Source organism: Tamandua tetradactyla, chromosome 8, assembly GCF_023851605.1.
Source record: "Tamandua tetradactyla isolate mTamTet1 chromosome 8, mTamTet1.pri, whole genome shotgun sequence".
Lineage (NCBI taxonomy): Eukaryota > Metazoa > Chordata > Mammalia > Pilosa > Myrmecophagidae > Tamandua > Tamandua tetradactyla.
The window spans coordinates 71710765-71734548 of record NC_135334.1 but is presented as its reverse complement, the minus strand read 5'-3'; the positions used below and the strand labels follow the sequence as shown (position 1 = coordinate 71734548).

General features: G+C 39.7%; 1 protein-coding gene and 1 pseudogene across 7 annotated transcripts in view; both read right to left on the bottom strand.

Moving 5' to 3' along the window:
• C2CD3 (C2 domain containing 3 centriole elongation regulator) overlaps positions 1-23784 on the bottom strand; it is a 235253-nt gene that overhangs the window by 74501 nt on the left and 136968 nt on the right. For all 7 annotated transcript variants that reach the window (XM_077113600.1, XM_077113599.1, XM_077113596.1 and 4 more), the window contains one exon: positions 21316-21654. In XM_077113600.1, coding sequence (XP_076969715.1) covers positions 21316-21654 — 339 coding nt within the window. The remainder of the gene's footprint in view (positions 1-21315; positions 21655-23784) is intronic.
• On the bottom strand, positions 14421-19210 carry LOC143644519 (cleavage and polyadenylation specificity factor subunit 7 pseudogene; annotated as a pseudogene).

The window sequence follows — 23784 nt, the reverse complement described above, 5'->3', positions numbered from 1 at the left end:
ACTCTGAATGTGAAAATCTTGTGTCTGATGCTCCTTTTATCTACCATATCAACAGAAGAGTAGAACATATGAAATAAAAATAAATAATAGAGGGAACAAATGTTAAAATAAATTTAGTTTGAAATGCTAGTGATAAATGAAAGCGAGGGGTAAGGAGTATGGTATGTATAATCTTTTTTCCTCTATTATTGTTTTATTTCTCTTTCTGTTGTCTTTTTATTTCTTTTTCCAAATCGATGCAAATGTTCTAAGAAATGATGAATATGCAACTATGTGATGATATTAAGAATTACTGATTATATATGTAGAATGGAATGATATCTTAATGTTTTGTTTGTTGTTAATTTTTTTTAATTAAAAAAAAAAAGTCTTGGCCACAATATTACAAAGCATATCCTTGAAAGAGCAGGAAAAATTATTCAAATACAATTCTAGTAAACAAAGAACAAGTAATGAAAATTAATAGCAGAGTAAGCATATTACTAATGTAAAGTGTATAGAAAAACATTTAGATTAACTTTATATAGTGAGCTTTCTTTTTAAAAGTTTTCTTTTCGTAAAAGTAAATAATAAACAGTATTAATATGGATTGATTTGCTCAATATCAACCCCCACATACAGCTGTGCTTTCCTTTATTGCAGAAGTTGGAAGGGTAAAAACTACATTTCCCAGACTCATTTGTAGCCAAGGTTATGGATGCAAATTGGCCTCTACCATTCAGATGCTCTCACTATAGATCTGGAGGGTTGACTTAAGGCAGAGGATATCTCTTCTATCTCTTTTATTTCTTCTATACTTTTGCTACAGGTAAGTACAGAGATAAGTATACAGATGTTGACTTTTCCTCTCCAGTGTTTGTCCCTCTCTGGCTGGGTGCCTTATGGTAATGGCAATGAGGAACTTTCTAGCCTTGGATTGTACATTTGGCATTATATTCTAGCTTAAAAGTGCCCCCTCCTAGAAAACTATTATTGCATGATATGGCTTATATTTAATAGGAGGATATCACCACAGCAATGCCAGAAGTAAATAATTGGGGGAGAAGGGACAAGAGTTAAGAGGAGTTATGGATTTTCTTTTTGGTTGAAGGTATATTATTCTTCTCTTTGGAGCAATGAAAAGTGTCTAAAATTGAGAGTGATGATGATTGTTGTTCTAGTTTGCTAGCTGCCAGATACAATATACCAGAAACAGAATGGCTTTTAAAAAGGTGAATTTAATGAGTTGCTAGTTGATAGTTCTAAGGCAGAGAAAATGTTCCAATTAAGACAAGTATATAGAAATGTCCAATCAAAGGCATCCAGGGAAAGATACCTTGGTTCAAGAAGGCTGATGAAGGGCAGGCCACGGTGGCTCAGCAGGCAGGAATGCTTGCCTGCGATGCCAGAGGACCCGGGTTTGATTCTTGGTGCCTGCCCATGTGAAAAAAAAAAAAAAGGCAGCTGATGAAGTTCAGGGTTTCTCTCTTAAGTGGAAGGGCACATGGCGAACACAGTCAGAGTTTCTCTCTCATCTGGAAGGGCACATGGCAAATATGGCTTCATCTGCTAGTTTATTTTCCTGGCTTACTGTTTCATGAAGCTCCCTAGGGAGGCATTTTCCTTCTTTATCTCCAAAGGTTGCTGGCTGGTGGACTCTGCTTCTCGTGGCTGTGTTGTTCTGCTCTGCTCTCTCTGAATCACTCTCATTCTCCAAAATGTTTCCTCTTTTACAGGACTTCAGAAACTAATCAAGACCTACCCAAATGGATGGAGACACACCTCTAGCTAATCCAGCTTAACAACTCCTCTTGATTAAATCTCATGTCCAGGAAGATGATCTAATTACAGTTTCAAACATACAGTGCTGAATGGGGATTAGAAGAAGTGGCTGCCTTTACAAAATGGGATTAGGATTAAAACATGGCTTTTCTAGGGTACATATATCATTTCAAACCAGCACAATTGTGAAACAAAATAAGGATATGGTGAGACAGTTTGTTTACTTGAGTCATTATCCATGATACCCAATGGATGGATGTGGCTGAAGGGTAAAATGACTGAGAAGCAGAAAGCTGAACTGTGGTATATACATATGATGGAATATTGTATGGCTAATAAAAGGAAGGAAGTAGAAAGGCAGGCAATGAGGTGAATGAACCTCAAGGACATTATATTGTGTAAAATAAGCCAGAAATAAAAGGACAAATATTGCATGGTCTCTTTTAGAGAATACTTAAAAGAAAATTGGGGCCTAGATTGTAAGCTGTTACAGCAGTCATGCTGTCAGAGCTAAGTTACACTGAGCTTGAAGTATTATTTCTAGACTCTGATAGGCTGTGCTTTATTTGTATAACCTGGTATTTCCTTGGAACTTTGGGTATTTGTATGACACCTAAGACTCAGTTGGAATTCTGCAGCATTGCCACATACAACAACTGCCAAAGAAATTGAAGAAGAGATCAGGCTTCAACTAGAGGTAAGAATGAAGCCGATCTGGTTGGAGCTAAGGTAAAGCAGAAAGGATGATGGTCTGTATTTTAGGACTTCACCTACTGCCTAAGATCAAAGGAAGAGGTTTATTTTGTCCAAAATCTAAATTTTCTGTAGCACACAATCTAACTCAATCAGTATGGGCAATTCATTTAAGCAACTCAAATACACGGAGCCCAGGATGGGAATGAGTGCTTGTAATTCTGTATAGCTTAATGAAATACCTGGATACATTCCAGAGTATGTTGGGCAGATGATCAAAAAGTACTGGCAAATCCCTTGAGGGAATGAAGAGAAAATATGGAACTATTAAACTTTCCCACCTGGGAAATCCCTGACACTCTCTCAAACACCAGGGACTCCCAAGTTAATAGACCAAGTCCTTGATCTTGAGGCTTGCTCTTATGAAACTTATTTCTACAATGGAGAATCAAAGCTTACCTATAAGTACGTCTAACAGTTACTTCCAGAAAACCTCTTTTGTTGCTCAGAAGTGGCCTTTCTCTCCCTCTCTAAGCCCAATTCTGCAAGGAAAATCATTACCCTTCCTTCTGTGTGGGACATGACTTCCAGGGAGGAGCCTGGCCCTGGAAGATCCCACAGTGCCTTCCTGACTAAAAGGGGAAAAGAATTGTAACAAAATAAGGTTATCAATGGCTAAGAAAGTTCAAATAGAGTTGAGAGGCTTTCTGGAAGCTATTATTATGCAAATTTCAGCTAGATATTGCTAATTGCCCTAGTATGCCAAACCCCAACCAACACCATTCCTCTTAAACCTAAAGAACACCCCAGGGTCTATCTGAGATCCTACAAAAGTTGTACACACTAAGTTTATTTTTCAGAAATCTAAAATCTTCAGATGACTCCTAGGCCAGATAAGTCCTGAAACCCAGAGGTACCAATCTCTCCAAGAACATCACCCAATTCCATCCCCTATCCTATACCGTTGACTTCCTTTTCAACATGAAAAAAGGTAGAATGGGTATAACTCAAATACTCCTAAAGATTGGGAAAAGGATCAAAGGAGAAGGAGGAGTTATAACAGAGAAGTTATTAGGATTTAACAAATGTCTGACTGCTGAATCATTATATTGATATTTCTTTTTAGTCTCCAGTGCTTTAGAGCAGCTAGAAGGAAAAACCTGAAATTGTGGAACTGTCACCCACACTAAACTTTGAAATGTTCTACAGCTACTTGTTAAAATGTACTTTGAAGTTTATTGCTTTTTTGTACATATATTTCACAATGAAAAAATGTTAAAAAAAACAACCCAATAGTGAACTGTCAAAAAAACCAAAAAACCCCCCAAAAAGCGGCCCCCTCCTGAAAGCTTTGTCTAGAGCACACTTTTTTACCACTTTCAATGACTTGAAGTATCTTAATATTCTATATTAAACTGCTTACGGCTTAAAATGACTGGAGTGGTTTCTGTTTCTTACAACTGGACTTTCCCCGATACAGCATTCAACTCTCTCTCACTCACAAACACACACATCCTTAGTAGGTCTGAAGCTTCTCAACTGATTTCTTCCAACAGAAAGTCATAAACCATTATAGTTAGGGTGGGATAAAATGCCTTCAACCAGCAGTTACCACAATATTCTATAGTATCTGTGCACCTGTGTTTCTCTCACTAGAGTGAGAGCTTATATGCAAAGCTGATGCTTGATTCCTTTGACTTTTTAACATAGGACCTAGTTTTGGTATGGAGACGGTCCAAGGTCCTTCCTTCCTACAGGACTGCAGACTCCCCATGGCCCTTTGTCTGCTGATGGTTGCCAGATTTGGAAAAGAGAGAGAGGAATTACCTTGTCTGCTTCCAATGAACACCAGGAGAGGACAGCAACCTCTGCTCTTGAAGGTTTTGAGAGAGATTAGCAGAGATGTTCAATTGCTGTTCTGAGAGGCATGACATCTAGGTTCTGCCATTGATTTAGTGTATTCTAGCTCTCTAGGTCTCTGTTTCCTCAATTGAAAAATGTACTCTCAAATCACTTGCAAAAAAAAAATTCCCTGATTCTTGATGATACCAACAGAAGAGAACTGCTCAGTTCCCTCTCTCATACCACTTTCCCCTCCCTTTGAGGTTTGTTATTTTTGAAGCTGCTACTTGCTGAAGGCCTTGAAACAAAACTGGTATTTTGAATTTGGAGAAAAATTGATTCTTACTGTATGGAACAGAAATACTCCTTTAAGCTAAAGAGGCAGGCAATAAAGAAGTCAGCTTGTGAGAGCAGGTCTGTCAGGTGTTTCTGGCTTTCCCTTTGTGGGTGAAAATTCAGTTGAGTCTGTTAGACTTCTGGAAAAGGTAAAAATCTGAAATACTTTCTGAGGCAGCCCAGAAAACAGTCACTGTATCTAATTTGAGATAAACTAGCTTTCCCACTTCAGTAGGTTTCGTGGATGTTCCTGTGTGTTACATAAGTTTGAAAGAAGTTCATGCATCAAGAAGGGCATAATTGTGCCAATGAGATTAAAATAAAACCCTCTTTATAACTTGCAAACTGTTTTCTTACACACTAAACTTGTGCTGACAACATCTTTTAGAATGTCTTGTTTGTTACACAAGACAGGTGTCTCTGTTCCTATTTTACAAATAAAGCAGGCTGAGGAACAGAGAGAAAATGGTTTGCCTAAGTATGATTCACTAGTGTTTGCAAGAACCAGATAGATTTCTTGATTTCTACTCCAGGGTTTTTCTATTGCAAGATTTCTTATTAGTTTTTTCTATCTGCTTAAGAGATGAGCTCCCCATATGGCCTGGAGTGAATGGACGGAAGCTTTCCTCTCCGATGACAGATAATTGGTATATTAATAAAACTTTAGTTCAGTTCTGTTCTGGTTTGCTAGCTGCCAGAATGCAATATACCAGAAAAGGAATGGCTTTTAAAAAGGGGAATTTAATAAGTTGCTAGTTTACAGTCCTAAGGCCGAGAAAATGCCCCAATTAAAACAAGTCTATAGAAATGTCCAATCAAAGGTATCCACCCAGGGAAAGATACCTTGGTTCAAGAAGGCTGATAAAGTTCAGGGTTTCTCTCTCAAGTGAGAAGGCACATGGTGAACACAGTCAGGGCTGTGTTCACAGTCATGGTTCACAGTCATGGTGAACTCCAGTCTCTCGGCTGGAGGGGCACATGGCAAACACAGAGTCATCTGCTAGCTTTCTCTCCTGGCTTCCAGTTTCATGAAACTCCCTGGGAGGCATTTTCCTTCTTCATCTCCAAAGTTCACTGGCTGGTGGACTCTCTGCTTCGTGGTGCTGCAGCATTCTCTGGTCTCTCATTCTCCAAAATGTTTCCTTTTTTATAGGACTCTAATAAACCAATCAAGACCCACCCAATGGGTGGAGACATGTTGTCACCTAATCCAGTTTAACAGCCACGCTTGACTAAATCACATCATCCAGGGAGATGATCTGATTACACTTTCAAACATACAGTATTGAATAGGGACTATTCTACCTTTATGAAAGGGGATTTTGATTAAAACATGGATTTTTTAGGGGGCATACTTCCTTTTAAATCAGCACAAGTTCTATTAAGTTAGCATTAATGGACTCCTGTGTTAAACCGGGTGCACAGATTAGTCAGATTTGATTCTTGATCTGGGGGAGACAGACAAACAGGTAATTAAAATACAATAAGATAAAAACTATGCCAGAAGCAGAGGGGGCTGTGGGAACCTAGAGTGGCAAGTAGCGCCGCCTGGATGGGTCAAAGAGAGCTACTGCAAGCTGATAATATTGATGATTTTGTTTTTTTACTAAGGTATAACTTACATCATTTCAAATCACTTTACCCCTCATCTTCAGTTGCCTCATTATAAAACAGGGCTAGAGGTACCCGTCTTGTCTAATATAAGTGCATTAATATTGAGTATTGAAAGTGATTTTTAAAGGAAGGTTTCCCAGAGCTTTTTCTAACAAAAGTATCCATAAAGTTCTGTGTGAGGGGCACAGAAAGTTTCAAAGCTGCTTTCTGTGAAACTTCTGCAGGCTACTCTACACTAAGAAACCACTCACTTTCTTCCTCAAGGAGGAAGCTTCCAAGGCATGTGAGGGATAGACACAGTCTGAGCACAACTGTCGAAAGCAGGAGGAAGCCAGTGTGGATACTAAGGAAGCAGCTCTGTGATTTTTGCAAAAGCTTGGGAAGTTGTAGCTGACTCACAGAGAGTGGCTCATGCTTCCTTGAACTCCCTAGTTTTAAAAGATGAAGAATGAAGAGAATCAACTGAGGAAAAGAGAAATGGGTTTTCCCAAAGTCACAAAGCTCAGCTTAGGCCAGAACTCAGGTGTTATAGTTTGCTAGCTGCAGGAATGCAATATACCAGAAAAGGAATGGCTTTTAAAAAGGGGAATTTGCTAGTTGACAGTTTTAAGGCCGAGAAAATGTCCCAATTAAAGCAAGTCTATAGAAATGTCTAATCAAAGGCATCCATCCAGGGAAAGATACCTTGGTTCAAGAAGACCAGTGAAGTTCAGGGTTTCTCTCTCAAGCGAGAAGGTACATGGTGAACACAGTCAGGGCTTCTCTCTCACCCGGAAGGGCACATGGCGAACACGGGGTCATCTGCTAGCTTTCTCTCCTGGCTTCCTGTTTCATGAAGTTCCCCGGGAGGCATCTTCCTTCTTCATCTCTAAAGGTCATTGGCTGATGAACACTCTGCTCTCTCTGAATCTCTAGTTTTCTCCAAAATGTTTCATCTTTTATGATTCCAGTAAACCAATCAAGACCCACCCAAATGGGTAGAGACATGCCTCTACCTAACCCAGCTTAACAACCACTCTTGATTAAATCACACCTCCAGGGAGATGATCTAATTACAGTTTCAAGCATACAATACTGAATAGGGATGAGAAGAAATGGCTGCCTTTACAAAATGGGATTAAGATCAAACCATGGCTTTTCTAGGTTACTACATCATTTCAACCAGCCCACCAGGTTTCCTGACTCCCAATCCCAGAATTCTTTCAATTATATCATCATTTAGAAGGTACACTTCAGAGAGATAATGGCAGGTCTATATTCTCAGGGCCCAGCACACTGACTAACTAACATGGTTGTGGGAGGAAGGACTACATGAGCTTATCATTACAACAGTGGTAATCAGAATGCAACAGAGACTTGTGACTGTCAGGTCACCCTGATGCTTGCTATATGACCTGGATAGCCAGAAAGAGGCCTAAGAACACGTGATTTACAGATCTTTAATTTATGCCAGAAATGTGAGAGTGATATATCTCATATACACAAATGAGGAGGACATTATGTTTTCTTGGTTGCAACTGTGACAATAAAGATGCCGGGATACAGAAATAAACATGCCCAGTCCCTGTTCCCCAAGGAACAGATAGCCCAGTGGAGAGACAAACTAGCGAATATTTTCAATAGAGAGTAATAAATGATATGAAAGATAAAAGTCATGTGTGTGTGTCTGTGTGTGTGTGCTGTGGAGAAGCTCTGCTAATGGGAGTGGTCAGGGCAGGTATCAAAGTGGTAACTGTCCCTTTATTTACTTTTTTTTTTAATTGACAAGCCAAAACAACATACAAACATGAACATTCTTAACATACAAATATTCCATACATGGTGTACAATCAATGGTTCACAATATCATCATATGGTAGTATATTCATCACCACAATCATTTTCCTTTAATTTACTCTTGAAGAATGAGGAGCAAGTTTATGAATAAGAGAGGAAAAGGGCATTCTACGTAGAGAAAACAGCAATGTCAAAAGGCATGCAGTATTGGCACTTTCGGGCCAAGATGGTGGCTTAACAATGTGCGCATTTAAGTTCGTCCTCCAGAACAACTACTAAATAACCAGAAACAGTACAGAACAGCTCCTGGGCCACATCAGTGACCAGACACACAGTGTACCCCAGTTTGGACCAGCTGGACCGGCTGCGAGCACCCCCCAGAACCGTGAGTTCCCAAAGCTGCGGCGGCCAGCACCCCTCCCCCACAGGCCGCTTCCCAGAGGGGAAAGGAAAGGACTTTACCAGCAGCAGGGACTGGGCACAATCAAACGCCAATTGTGGAACTAATTAACAAATTGTGACTACTAAAAATAGGCCCCCAGCTTAGGTGAACCTGATCAAAGCGGAGGTCGCTCATTTTTGCCCCAGCGCCAAGGGGGCAGGACTGACAGAAAAAGAGGAGAAAAAAAGAGAAGGAAACAGAGTTTTTTGTGGCTGTGCATCTACAAAGGCTTGACTGCCTCTGGGTATAGCGGCAGGACTTTTAAGGCTGCAACTGCCCCAGGCATAGGCAGAAGTGAGCTCTTTTGGGGGCTTGTCTGGAGCCTGTGCCTTCCCCAGGGGAGGGGTGAGGCCCAGCTCAGGTGGAATTCCTCCATCAAGGAATTCAGACCCCAGGGCTTGGTAATTTGAAGCCATTAAAACCAGCCTACAACCTCTCCTCTGTCTTCACCATGCCCCCAGCAGGGAGAGTCTGTCAAAGTTAAAGGTACCACATCATCTTATGCTGGTGGGGCCTGCAGTCAGACAAGTGCCACACACAGGGCAGGATAAGAAAAACAGAGTCCAGAGCCTTCACAGGGAAGTCTTTCAACCTGCTGGGTCTCACCCTCAGGGAAAACCGATGCAGGTGACTCTTTCCTCCTGATAGGAGGCCAGTTTGGTCTGGGAAAATCTGGCTAGGGTCAATAATATCTAAGTAGACCCTCCTAAGTGTGTGTGTGTGTGTGGGGGGGAAGGCACCACACGAGCAGGACAAGAAACAAGAAAACAAGAACTGAAAAATTCTCCTCTGTTAAACAAAACTTAAGCTAAAGATCCAGATAAAGCTGAATGGAATGTCAAAGAACAGATAGACAACAAATTCATCCAGCAAGAAAACCCTAGATAAAAGAAGTGAAAGCAATCTCCAGAATAAACTAATTAAGGTAATTAAATGCCCAGACGCCAGCAAAAAATAACAAATCAGACTAGGAAAATTGAAGATATGGCCCAGTCAAAGGAACAAACCAACAATTCAAATGACATACAGGAGCTGAAACAATTAATTCAGAATGTAAGAACAGACATGGAAAACCTCATCAAAAACCAAATCAATGAATTGAGGGAGGATATAAAGAAGGCAAGGAAAGAACAAAAAGAAGAACTGAAAGTCTGAAAAAACAAATCACAGAACTTATGGGAATGAAAGACACAGTAGAAGAGATGAAAAAAAAATGGAAACCTACAATGGTAGATTTTGAGAAACAGAACATAGGATTTCAAAACTGGAGGATGGAACATCTGAAATCTGACAAGAAACAGAAACTATAGGAAAAAAAATGGAAAAATATGAGCAGGGACTCAGGGAATTGGAAGACAATATGAAGCGCATAAATATACGTGTTGTGGGTGTCCCAGAAGGAGAAAAGAAGGGAAAAGGAGGAGAAACTAATGGAGGAAATTATCACTGAAAAATTTCCAACTCTTATGAAAGACTTAAAATTACAGATCCAAGAAGTGCAGCGTACCCCAAAGAGAACAGATCCAAATAGACATACTCCAAGACATTTAATAATCAGAATGTCAGAGGTCAAAGAGAAAGAGAGGATCTTGAAAGCAGCATGAGAAAAGCAATCCATCACATACAAGGGAAGCTTAATAATACTATGCACAGAAACCATGGAGACGAGAAGACAGTGGGATAATATATTTAAATTATTAAAAGAGAAAAACTGCCAACCAAGAATTCTATATCCAGCAAATTGTCCTTCAAAAATAAGGGAGAAATTAAAACATTTTCAGACAAAAAATCACTGAGAGAATTTGTGACCAAGAGACCAGCTCTGCAAGAAATACTAAAGGGAGCACTAGAGGCAGATATGAAGACAGAAGAGAGAGGTGTGGAGAAGAGTGTAGAAAGGAAGACTATGAGTAAAGGTAAAAAGAAGGAAAATTAGATATGACATATAAAATCCAGAAGGCAAAATAGTAGAAGAAAGTACTACCCATGCAGTAATAACACTGAATGTTAATGGATTAAACTCTTCAATCAAAAGACATAGTCTTGCAGAATGGATTAAAAAACAGGACCCATCTATATGCTGTCTCTACTCAAAGGACACGAGGCCAAGGACAGAAATGGACACTTACACACCAATGTTTATAGCAGCATTATTAACAATTACCAAGAGATGGAAACAGCCAAAATGTCCATCAACAGAGAGTTGGCTAAACAAACTGTGACATTTACATAAGATGGAACATTATGCAGCTGTAAGACAGAATAAAGTTATGAAGTATGTAACAACATGAATGGACCTTAAGGACATTATGCTGCGTGTGATTAGCCAGAACCAAAAGGACAAATACTGTATGGTCTCACCGATATGAACTGACATCAGTGAATAAACTTGGAATATTTCCTTGGTAACAGAGACCATCAGGAGATAGAAATAGGGTGAGATATTGGATAATTGGAGCTGAAGGGATACAGATTGTGCAACAGGACTGAATATAAAACCTCAGGAATGGACAGCACAATACTACCTAACTGTAATGTAATTATGTTAAAACACTGAATGAAGCTGCATGTGAGAATGATAGAGGGGGGAGAGCTGGGGACATAAATGAAATCAGAAAGAAAGATAGATGGTAAAGATCGATATGGTATAATCTAGGAATGCCTAGAGTGTATAATAATAGTGAAATGTACAATGTACAAATTTTAAAAATGTTTTTGCATGAGGAAGAACAAAGGAATGTCATTATTGCAGGGTGCTGAAAATAGAGGATAATTAATACTTTAAAATGTCACCTTATGTGTGAGACTAAAGCAAATAATGTTTATTTGTTACAAAATTTATATTTTGACTAGAGCATTTCCTAATATAAATCATGTAGATAGTTTGATTGAATGTCATAAGTACTTGGACATGAGATTTTGTTGGTTTGTCCAGAGTGAGGCCCCGATGAATCCCAGAGTGATTTGATCAGTGACTGGAAAAGTATTTGCAAGCCCCCTTCGGGGAATGGTGAGAGTGGGGAGAAATTCAACTTCCCCAAGTTGAATTCTTGATATTCTCACAAGCAGTGTGGACAACCAAAGCTATAGCTGAGCCCCCAGTCTTGGGGTTTGTTCATATGAAACTTAACCCCACAAAGGATAGGTCAAGCCTACTTAAAATTTAGGCCTAAGAGTCACCCCGAAGAGAGCCTCTTTTGTTGCTCAGATATGGCCTCTCTCTCCAGCCAACGTGATGAGCAGTCTCACCAACCTCCCCCTCTCTGTGTGGGACATGACTCCCAGGGTTGTGGACCTTTCTGGCAACGTGGGACAGAGATCCTGGAATGAGCTGAGACTCAGCATCAAGGGACCGAGAAAAACCCTAGAATGAGCTGAGAATTAACATCAAGGGATTGAGAGAACCTTCTCGACCAAAGGGGTAGAGTGAAATGAGACAAAGTGTCAATGGCTGAGAGATTCCAAACAGAGTTGAGAGGTTATCCTGGAGGTTATTCTTATGCATTAAGTAGATATCACCTTGTTGTTTAAGATGTAGCAGAGAGGTTGGAGGGAACTGCCTGAAAATGTGGAGCTGTGTTCCAGTAGCCATGTTTCTTGATGATGATTGAACAATGATATAGCTTTCACAATGAGACTCTGTGAATGTGAAAACCTTGTGTCTGATGCTCCTTTTAGCTACTATACCAACAGAAGAGTAGAACATATGGAATAAAAATAAATAATACGGGGAACAAATGTTAAAATAAATTTAGTTAGAAATGCTAGTGGTAAATGAAAGTGAGGGGTAAGGGGTATGGTATGTATAATCTTTTTTTCTCTGTTATCATTTTATTTCTTTTTCTGTTGTCTTTTTATTTCTTTTTCTAAATTGATGCAAATGTTCTAAAAAATGATGAATATGCAACTATGTGGTGATATTAAGAATTACTGATTGTATATGTAGAATGGAATGATATCTTAATGTTTTGTATGTTAATTTTTTTAAATAAAAAAGTTAAAAAAAAGATTTCAAAAAAAAAAAGAATGGGGTATTGGCAAAAAGCAAGTTGCTGAATTATGAATAAGAAGCAGTGAGAGATAAAGATGTAAAGATTGATTAGGTTAAACTGAAGGCACTTTGCATGTTATGCTACAGAGACTGAACTTCATTCAGCAAGTGATATGAAGCCAATAAGTATTTTAATCAATGGAGGGACAAGGTCAGATTTGTTGACCAACATATAACCATGGTGGCAGAATGAAGAAAATAATGGAGGGGACTAATGGAAGGAGCAGACACTGAGAAGTCTATTGCATTTGTCCAAGTTCTGAGCCTGAACATCAAGGTGGCAGTGAGAGTGGAAAAAAGATAAGTTTCTGTCTAAGAAGCCATGATCCTATACCCTGTGTCTTGGAAACAGTGGAAGTTTTATAAGAATTTGTTAAGTTCCCCACAAGCAACCTTCATGTGCAAAAGCAAAGAAGATAGTAAGAAGAAGGCATTTGAGCTAGGTCTTGGATTCATCCACTTTCTCATTTAACAAGTATTTTCTGTTTATTATGTGCCAGGTGCAATTCTAAGTGTTGGGAATTCAGCAGTAACTAAAATAAAACAAAAAACTTCCCTAGACTTTTATTTGTCTAGGAAAGACAGAAAATAAATACACTATTAAAGGCAAGAGAAAAAACATAATAAAGCAGGAAAGGGAGTTAGAAAATTTGGGGAAGGGGCTTCAATTTTAGATGGGGTGGCCAAGGAAGGCCTCACTGAGACAAGTTGACTTTTTTTCAGTAAAGATCTAAGAGAAGTGAGAAATATCCTAGGCAGGGAGAATATAAAATTCAAAGACTCTGAGGCAAGAGTTTGCCTATGCATTCAAGAAAAAGCAGAGGCCAGTGTGGAACAGAGTGAATGAAGAACATGATGATGGGTGGAGTTTGGTAGCTGGGTAAACTATAAAGAAATCCAGGGTAAGAAAGGTATATGAACACAGGAACAAGGAGAAGCCTATCACTTAGTATAGCTGGAAGTGAAAGGAAGACAAGCAATGCTGGACAAAAGCAAGCAGTATTTCATCCAAGGATTCTCTAAAATCATGCTAATTAGTTTTAGGCAGGCCTGGCTAAATCGCTGGCTGCTGCTCAGCGATTTTCTTTTTTATCTTTTCATGATTCCTTATAGCTCCCTTGCTATGATCATGATGACCATGAGTTCCAGCCAACGAGTTCCAGGGGTAGATCAATTGCTAATATCTACCCCTCTCTGAGCAAGCTCAGGTATACTTTCCTTCTTCAATACCTTTGTTCAAGTTGAAATGCCCTCCTGGGATTTCATTCCAATCTTTCTGAAATCCTACTCATTCTAAAAAGTTCTCCTGATTTCCCAGGCAGATCCAATTTCTCTGTTTTCCAAACCTTCTAAACACTAGATACTGTATTACCCTTTTGGCCCTCAACACATTCTACTTTATAGACCATAACTGTGCAACTGCTAATCCCTTTAACTGGGTAAGCAGCTCCTGGAGGACAGAAACTATGTCATTTGTCTCTGTACACTCTGTGCTTGGCGCTGGCCTGGCACAGATTTACTACTTGCTGAAACGAACCACCCATTCCCACAGTGTTAGCAGAGGACAGCATGTGCAACACATACCTACTCTGCACTTGACTGACTGATAAACACACAGTGCAGACATGGCTAACTGGTAAACACAGTTATATCTAATACCTGAGAGGCAGATGGTATAGAGGAAATGTTATGGGCTTTGGATCTAGAAATAGCTGGATTCAAATTCTGGTTCTGCAGCTTAGTAACTGTATAACATCAGGTCATTTTACTTTTTTTTTCTTTTTTCAGTATAAAAGGTTGGCAGTATCAAGTTTATTATACAATTTACAACCTATCAGAAAGACAAATAAATCACCAACAACAGGCGGCTGGGGCCATGATCTTTTTGAGATTGGGTGTTTTTTCCTTTTTGCTATCAGGAAATAAAACTAAAAAGTATGTCATTGAGTAAAAACAAAATAAAAGAACGTGGAGAAAAAAAATTCTCTAATAACCGGCTTTCCTGGTATTCTATGTATCTTTTTCCTTAAAATGCCACCTTACTTGGTTTTCTCTACACTTGAAAAAGATACCTGGAGCTGCTTGAGTATAAGCACGTCACTTAACACTTGGCCAGGTGGGGGGTGTCGTGCTTTAAAGTTGAATGTGCCTCTTCAACCCAGGGGGTCTCCCACAGTGACTGAGAACTATGTCAGTCAGAAACATGCTGGGAACAGAGGAAGGGTTCAGTCAAATTTGGTGTCTCCTCTCTGAGCCAGAAGGGTCTCCAGTGACCCTACATCTCACATGCCATGTCTCTTCTCATTTTAGATGTCATATGTCCAGTAGATGTATGTAGAATTAGCATCACCCTGTAGGTACTGCAGGACATCACAGTATGCAAATCACAATTTAGATATTATGGGAGAAGCAATTTCATCTGTTGTGTAAAAAGTGGCCCCCAGAGTGGTGGTTCTTAGAACTCTGAGCTGTGTTCATTCAAGTCAGGCTCTATTTCTTCCTTGCTCCTTATTAGAGGCAGAAGTACCTCTAGGTGTAGGCGAGAGGAACTATTCAGTCAACAGTTGAAAGACGGAAAGACCCCAAATTTGTGACTTTACCTGACAACTAGTACCAGGTTATCCCATAATATGTAAAGGCATGTACCTCGAGAATGTAAGCCCATGCTTACATTAAACTTGGAAAAGTAAAGTCTATGGAAGTAGGCCATATCCAGCCCAATTCACCTCCTTTCCCAGTCCTGGTATATCACAAGGGTTCTTCATTGATGAGGTCCCAGTGTCCCAATATCCCGGTTAGTACCTTTTTCCAAAACAAGTACCTATTTCTTAAGCAGCCTTCATGGGGGAAGGGCTCCATGTGTGAAATGGAAAATTCCCAGGGAAAGAAAACACCTAACAGTGCTGGTTATTATGCAAGGCAAATAGCACTGAGCAGCACAGGGTGGTAATTGGCTCTGACAGGCTCCCCAGCAGAAAACAACCTGTCAGGGTCGTAAGTCCGCTGAGGAGGCTAGGCAGGAGGGAGTTGAAAGGATTCAGCCCTCTGGGGAGGTCAGGGAAATAAACTATCAATATGTGAGAAGGAAAAGCAAGAAGAGAAGTAGCTTTTCCTAAGATGATTTCTGTTTTCAGATAACTTCTTCAAAGAGCTGGGAGGTAAAGAAGAGTTAAATACAGAAGTGGTGCATTAGCAAGGAGTTTGGACACTCTTAGCCCCACCAAATTTAGTGCCAAGAGCAGAACCTGAGGCGTATTTTGGCACACCCAGGCACTCTTTTAGACCTCACAATGAGGATCCATTTTCTCTGGGAAGAAAGTCTTCCCATTGACCACTGAACTGTTCCTGGAGAATCAGAAACTCATATATTTACTTTGACTAAGCACCATTCTCTATGGCAACCAGAGGCCTGGATATGGTGTTTTCTTCCTGTCAGTCACCCCTCCCAACCATATAACGTTTTTAGGGTATATCCCCCTGGCAAACAGGAGGTGTAGAATTGGAAGGGCTGTCAAGCAATCTTCAATCCTGTGGGGCAGAGCGTATTCCCTGGGTATGTGGAGGGAGTCAGGGATTTATAGGAAGGGGAAAGGCTAAGTGGCCTATGTCCTTTAGTTCTGATCAAGGCGAGGAGATGAAAGTCCATTAAAAAAACATTTGCTTCCAATGAGACTCCTTCCTCAGTGGTGCCTGTCCTGTTCTCTACCCGGGTGTCTCTCATGCTCCCGCTTCCTTTCTTGGAAGTAATCGTTATGCCTATTTTCATTACGAAGCAGGTCCTGGTGCCTCCTGCTAGCACCCACACTATAGGACTTAGCTTCAATTCCATGAAGACAGTACTTAAGAGTGGAGATGAGGACACAGCAATGCTCATCACTGGCAATCCAGGACTGTTTGATAGCACCAATGGCTGTGAACAGTGTCTCAACTGAGTCACTGTATTCCACTGCACTGGCTTTCAGATACCAGTTTGGAAATGGCACTGCTGGAAATTGCTGTTTCACTTCATGATCTCCTCAAATTCAGCTTCACTCACCGTGAAGGGTGGAGTGCCCGAATCTCGACTGCCATGGTATTATAGGGTACAGAGAACTTCATGCAAGTATATGGTAGAGGCCCCACTATAGCATTTGGTGAGGGGAAGAAGGCTGGACTTAGTTGAAGGGCAGATGGGATGGCCCCAGGGTGAGGTACGGCCAGATGGGGAGGTAATCAAGGAGGAGGGGGCATGAGATGCTGGTAGTGGATACCAGGAGGAGAAGGTGGGATCCCAAAACTTGAAGATAGAGGTGGTGGAACTGGGGATGGGGTCGGATCCATGAGGGGGAGTGCTGAAGGAGGGCAACTGATAAACTGGGGGTTTATCTACACAGGCAGATGAGGGTACAAGATTCTCAGAGGGTGTGGTGCATCCATCAGCAGTATCACTAGAATCTCAGGAGTGGGCCTATGGAGGTATTCCACCTCTTAGGACTTGGATGCACTCATGTTTCTGAGCCTATGTCTCAAACTATGACAGGTTCTACCAGGTGGCTGGTGTCATATCTACTATTTCTCAATTAAAAACTTTTCCTGGCAGAAGTTTCAACAATTTTTAGACAGAGTTTTCAGAGGCTACCACCACTTCAGCATATTCTTTCGACTGGCTATTTGCTTGATTCTCTGCAAATTTCAATTCCACATCATAGATTCCTATAGAGTGAATAACCTGGGTCAGCTGCTGGTCAGTGGTTCACCAGGAAAAGCTGCCCACACAGAGAGTATCCCATCTATTATGCAGACCACTATAGGTATACAGAATTGCAGGCGTCTTGTTGTGGGGCTTGGGAGGTGGCTCCTGACAAACTGGAGAAGGTGTCTCTGTTCTGCTGCTTCTGTCATCTGAAGGTTGTGAGGTGGCTGTCAGCACATTATCATACAGGTCAATCTGCTCTGCATTGTTGAACTCTGGGTCCTGACCAAACTTCTCCTCAGTGTATATATCAACCAAGTCCACCCCTTCAGACATGGCTCCGGAACGAAGATCTTAAGTGTAGAGAATGGACGAAGTAAAAATGATGACCCAGGAATATGGTGGCGGTGAGTCCAGATTAGTTCTGAAGTGCCCATTTTACCTTTTTGAGCCTTATTAGTCAAATGAGTATGTATCATAATCTATTCACACTGAAATCCCATGGGTGGTAAAGATTAAACAAGGTAATGTATAAAAACTAGAATAGAACCTGGTACACAGAAGACACTGAAAAAGTTACTGTCAAATTACCTTGCCAAGCTGTGTTTAAAAAATATAAGTCACTGTCTTACTGAAAAGTTACAAGTATTTTGCTTTTGCAATGAAGAGGGTTTCCTCCTAAAATGGAATGTATACCATATTTTTGTTTATTAAATTTAATTTTCAAAGCAACAACAAAAAATCCTTGCAAAAATCAATAAAGCTTTTCTGTATTTTTCTTAAACCCAATCATCTATTGATTTCTCTCTTTAAAAATTCAGTTTTCTTTTATCAGACTTGTTAAATTGGGCTGCTTTCCAACTCTGCAAGTGAAACCAATGTCCTCCCCCCATGTGAGACACGACATCCAGGGATGATGTCATGTCCCTGGTGGCGTGGGAGATGACCCCCAGGGATGAGCCTGGCCCTAGTACTATGGGATCAACAATGCCATCCTGACAAAAAGGGGGAAAAGAACTGTAACAAGTAAGGTATCAGTGGCTGAGAGAGTTCAAATAGAGTTGAGAAGCTACTTTGGAGGTCACTCTTACCCATGCTTCAGTTAGACATTGCTACCTATCATAATTTGCCAAAGTTATGATAGGTAGCAATATCTTGGATTCCTTTGGTAGTCTAGTGAGTTTCATGGGTCTCTTCTCGAAATACTGTTTGTAAACTATTTTAAAGTATTTTCCTATATACCTGTAACTGTTCTAATTAAACCAAAACCATTCCTGCCAATCCTAAAGAAACCTAGAGCATTATATAAGATTCTACAAAGGTTCATGCACTAGGGTAACTTCCCAAAACCTACAACCCCCAGATGGGTCCCTGGACCAGATAAATCCTGAAATGCAGAGAGGCCAGCCCTTCCAGAACATCAACTAGTTACATTTCCCTATCCTATTTTATCGACAGTCTCTTCCAACATGAAAAAGTTAGAATGGGCATAGCCCAAATACCCCTAAAGAGTGGGAAAAAGAACAAAGGTGATGGTGGAGTTATACAGAGAAGGTAGGGTTTAACAAATGAGTAAGAGTACTAAATCATTATGCTGATATTTCTTTTAGCCTCTAGTAACTTAGAGCAGCTAGAAATAAAGACCTAAAATTGTAAATGGTAACTCACACCAAACTCTGAAATCTGTTCTACAATTAATTGTTGTGATGTACTTTGAAATGTATTGCTTTTATGCATATATCTTATTTAAAGAGAAGGAGGAGTATAACAGAGAAGATAGGATTTAACAAGTGAGTATGACTGCTGTATCATTATACTGATATTTCTGTTGGTCTTCAGTGACTTGAAACGGCTAGAAGATAAAATGAAAAACTGTGGAACTGTAACCCATATCAAACTTTAAAATCTGTTCTATCACTACTTATTAAAAATGTACTTGGAAATTTATTACTTCTCTGTATATATGTTATATTTCACAATAAAAAAACTTAAAAACAAAAAATAAATAAATAAATAGAAAGAAAATGTTAAAATATTACTTAAAATGAAAAAAAAATTGGGCTGCTTTGGCGGGGCAGCTAAAAATAAAAAATTGCTTCCCAATTTTGTGACGGCGATGAGTTCTCAGTATCTCTAATATAGCAAAGCAAAACTGTGCTTGGGGAAGACTTCATCTTGAGATAAAATATTTCAAGATCTCCGAAACTTAAAACCCTAGGCAAAGGGCAGTGCAACAGTGGCTAAGTGGCAGGATTCCTGCCTGCCATTCTGGAGACCTGGGTTCAATTTCCAGTGCCTGCCCATGACAAAAAAAACACCCAAAAACCCTAGGGATGATGACTGTAGGTGGTGGTGGTGGTGGTAAAGGGGCAGGAACGAAAGAGAAATAATAGTTACTATGAGCATGAATTTTCTTTCTGTTCCAAAACACTAAGGACACACAACATAGTCTGAGAGAGGCCAAAACAGACATGATGGGAGCCAAGAGGGAGACCAAATCACAAGATGTATATGAAACCTTCTAGGCTCTAGATTCATAGTCATCACGCATCTCAGCCATTAATCACAGCTGTTTACAGATGGAAAATCCACAACAAAGAGAGAAACAGTTAACTTGCTCAAAGTTTCACACACACATAATTTACTGGCTAGAGATACAGAACAAAATATATTCCTATTAGAATGTTAGTGCCAAAGAGCAAAGTATTTGTCTGTTTTGTTCACTGCTATATTCTGAGCACCTAGGACAGTGCCTGGCACATAGCAAATGTGTTTGCTAAGTTATGTTGCTGAATGAATGAACAAACAAATGAATAAGATCTCTGCTCTCAAACAGCTTAAATATAGTGGGAAAGAAAACCATGCAAACAAACAATTTTAGTACTGCGTGATATATGTTATGAAAAAGAAGGCAAAAGTACTAGTGGAGTAAACTAGGAGGGGCCTTTAGGTTATGGAAGCCATCAAATAAATGGTGATGCTGGAGCTGAGTCATAAAAGAGGAGTTGGAATTAACCAGACAAGTGAGAAAGGTGCTGTCAGAAAGAAAAATTTAGGAGAGATTACAAGGCTGAATGAAGGTAGGGCAAGGGTTCTTTGTGCCAAGGATTCCTTTGGTAGTCTGGTGAGTTCCATGGGTCTCTTTTTGAAATAGTGTTTGTAAACTATTTTAAAGTATTTTTCTGTAAACCTTTAACTGTTCTAATTAAAAAATTATGGTAGGGTGGTGCAACAGTGGCTCAGTGGCAGAATTCTCGCCTGCCATGCCAGAGACCCAGGTTCAATTCTTGGTGCCTGCCCATGCAAAAAAAACAAAACAAAACAAAAGAAAACCAAAACAAAACAAAAAATAATACATAATGTAAAATACATAAGATTACAAAGAAATCTAATACAGTGACATAGGTTGTAAGAAACACTAAAATAGTTTGTAATACAGTCATATATGTGCTTTATTAACATTTAGCAGGATCTAACCATGTGGTTTGATAGCTACTGTCAATTCAAAGTATATGATGGGTATAAATGATATTCTAAGGTATCTGCAAAAACTCTTAACGTGTTATGAAAAATCCTCACGACTTCTATTACTTCCAATATTACCTGGGTTTATTGGCTATATACATAATGGAGGAAATGTTATGGGGCTTATAACAATAAAGATGTAATCATTTTCCTCTCCAAGTTCACTGACTTTGAGTTTTATTCATGGACCTTTTGGGGGTTTATGGACCCACTATTAAGAAACCCTGACCCCTGGTGCATAATGAAGAGGCCCTGAGTGGGTGGGGATGGAAAAGAAAGAAGAGATCTGATAGAAATTTAAGAAAGAAAGTAATTGAATAGACCTGGTAATTTAATTGTAGAAAAGTGTCAATGATGGGTTTCTGGACTGGGGAATTTATGGTATTTAAAATTAAGACAGATTTTGACTGTAAGTTCACATTTTGACTGAAAGCTCAGAATGGCTTTCAAGTTGCTTACACCTGCGGGCTTGAGAAATGTAATAATTATTGATTGAGGTGATTAATAGTTCTTGTAGCTACTGACATGATCTGAAATATTCATGAAAAGAGGACCACACTGAGAAGTCAGACATATGTTCTTGAATAAGTAAGCAGAGCTTACCTTTCAAGCTTAAGTGCATTGCTCTTTCTACCAGGATACTGACTGCAAAAGTTCCAACCAACTCAGCAGGGCCTTCGTGGGCTGAGCAGTCTTCAATTGTGGTTCTGTTGCAAGGGACCTGGGCACAGGCAGGAGGAGATTTCTGGTTGCCATGACAGGGAGAGAGCTGCATCTCATCCTTTTTGGAAGGGGGCTCATCCTCACTGTGGCTGCTGAGGTCCATGGAGTCTGGCTCACAAGTGGGTCCAGGGTGTGGGGAAAGAGAGGAAAGAACCACATGAACTCGTAAAGCAGCTCCTGAGAGGTCGGAAGCATTTCGTCCAAATAGAGGATACACACCTGCAAGAGGAATGGGAGAATAAGGCCAGGCAAGTAGATACCAAGAACATTTTTTAATCTAGGAGGAAATACTCACTGAAGGTACATGGGGTCCCTTCTCCTTTGTCAGAGGCCTGAATATACCAATTTGCAAAAGACATTGATGTTGGTATACAACACAAGAATTTTTACCTTATCTACTACCTCCAACAATGGAAAGTAGTGAGCGCTCTGATTTAAAGCCCATTTTATTACACATCCTAATTTAAAGCATATTATAAAGCTACAGTGGTCAAAAAGCATGGTACTGATGTAAAGATAGACATATTGATCAAAGCAATTAAACTGACAGTTCAGAAATAGATGCTCAGATCTATGGTCAATTGATTTTTATTTTTTTGGAGTTAGATACTTTATTACAAATATATATGATTAGTTTCACCAATCTACCAATTATTAAATTTAAGCACAGAGAAGTTAATTAGCCTTTTCTTATTTACAATCCCTAGTATGAATTCGTAGGATTTCAACAAAGTTTGATTTATAATAGAAAACTCTTCTGCATTATCAATTTTTTAGTATTAAATTTTCTGATGTTAAATAATTGAGTATAAGGTTAAAAGAAATTCCCACATATACTGTATTTTGCTCTAGTATGAAATTTGATGATCCATGACAAATGAATGGCATGTAAAGGGTTACCTATACAAATAAATTAGATTATGAATTCTCTGATGTTGAGTAAGGTATGTAGATTGTCTAAAAGCCTTCCAATATTCTTTACATTGATAAGATTTCTCACCAGAATGAATTTGCTGATGTTGACCAAGTTGTGAATGCAATCTACAGGCCTTCTCACATTCTTTACAATCATAGGGTTTCTCACCAGTATGAATTCTCTGATGTTGAGTAAGGCGTGCAGACTATCTAAAAGCCTTCCCATATTCCTTACATTCATAAGGATCATCACCAGTAATGATGATCTGAGCCATTAAGTTCTGAACCATTGATAAAGGCCTTCCCATATTCCTTGCATTTATAAGGTTTCTCGGCAGTATGAATTTACCATACTGTTGTGAGCCACAAACAAAGGTCTTCCCACACTGTGCACAGTCACAGGATTTCTCACCAGTATGAATTTGGTGATGTTGACCAAGTTGTTAATGCAGTCTAAAGGCCCTTCCACATTTCTTACATTTAAAGGAGTTCTTACCAATTTGAATTCTTAGCTGTTATCTAAGTTCTGAACTATAAGTAAAGGTCTTCACACATTTTTTAAATTTATAGAGATTTTCTCCAGAATGAATTTGCTGACATAGTGTAAGAGATGTCTGCTGGCTGAAGGTGGCATTTTTTCATAGGTGATTAATGCTTACCTCAAATATCCCTCCTGATTTATCTCATGTCCCTCAAACTGGTCTTTACATTCCCAGTCATCTCAGACACTGAAGCTCACAAGGCTATGACTTTTTTCCATTTTCATCCCCTGGGATGATGCTACTTCATAGGTTTCTTTTTGTGAACAGACTTCTTGGTTGCACATATGAACCCCAGTTCTAGGCACCATTCTCTCGTCATGTCCTTCATAATCAACCAGGGTTCCTTCCCTTGTTCCAAAAAGAAAATCACATCAGGTATGGAAATGGAGAATCCTAGTAACACCAGGTTGCTGTAGTTTTCCAACATTACATCTCTGTATAAATCCCTCTGATCAGGGTCCAGGCATTTCCACTCCTCCTGAGAAAAAAGTCTACAGCCATATTCCTGAACATCATGAATCCAACATATTCTTGAACATTTCTGTTGCTGTTGACAAATCTTCTTCATACAGTGGGACTTTCCCATTATCTACACAGGGCTAGGAATGATCTTTGATTGGAATGGGAGGATCTAGACGGAACTCAGTTGGGAAAGGAAGTTTCTGGAAAAGAAACTCCATGTGACCTTGATCTTGGCCTATGAATGTTTAATACCATTCTTTCTACCTCCTCTTTGCGTCAGAGCTTAGGTATTCCCTAGTTCTGATCCAGTACAAAATGGCCAAGGTGCATAAGACTCAAAATGCCCCATGGCAGCTAACTCTGCTGAATCACAGGTCCTGCCACCACATAAAAGGTGGCCAAAAACCCATGGGAAGTGAAGTCAGCATGT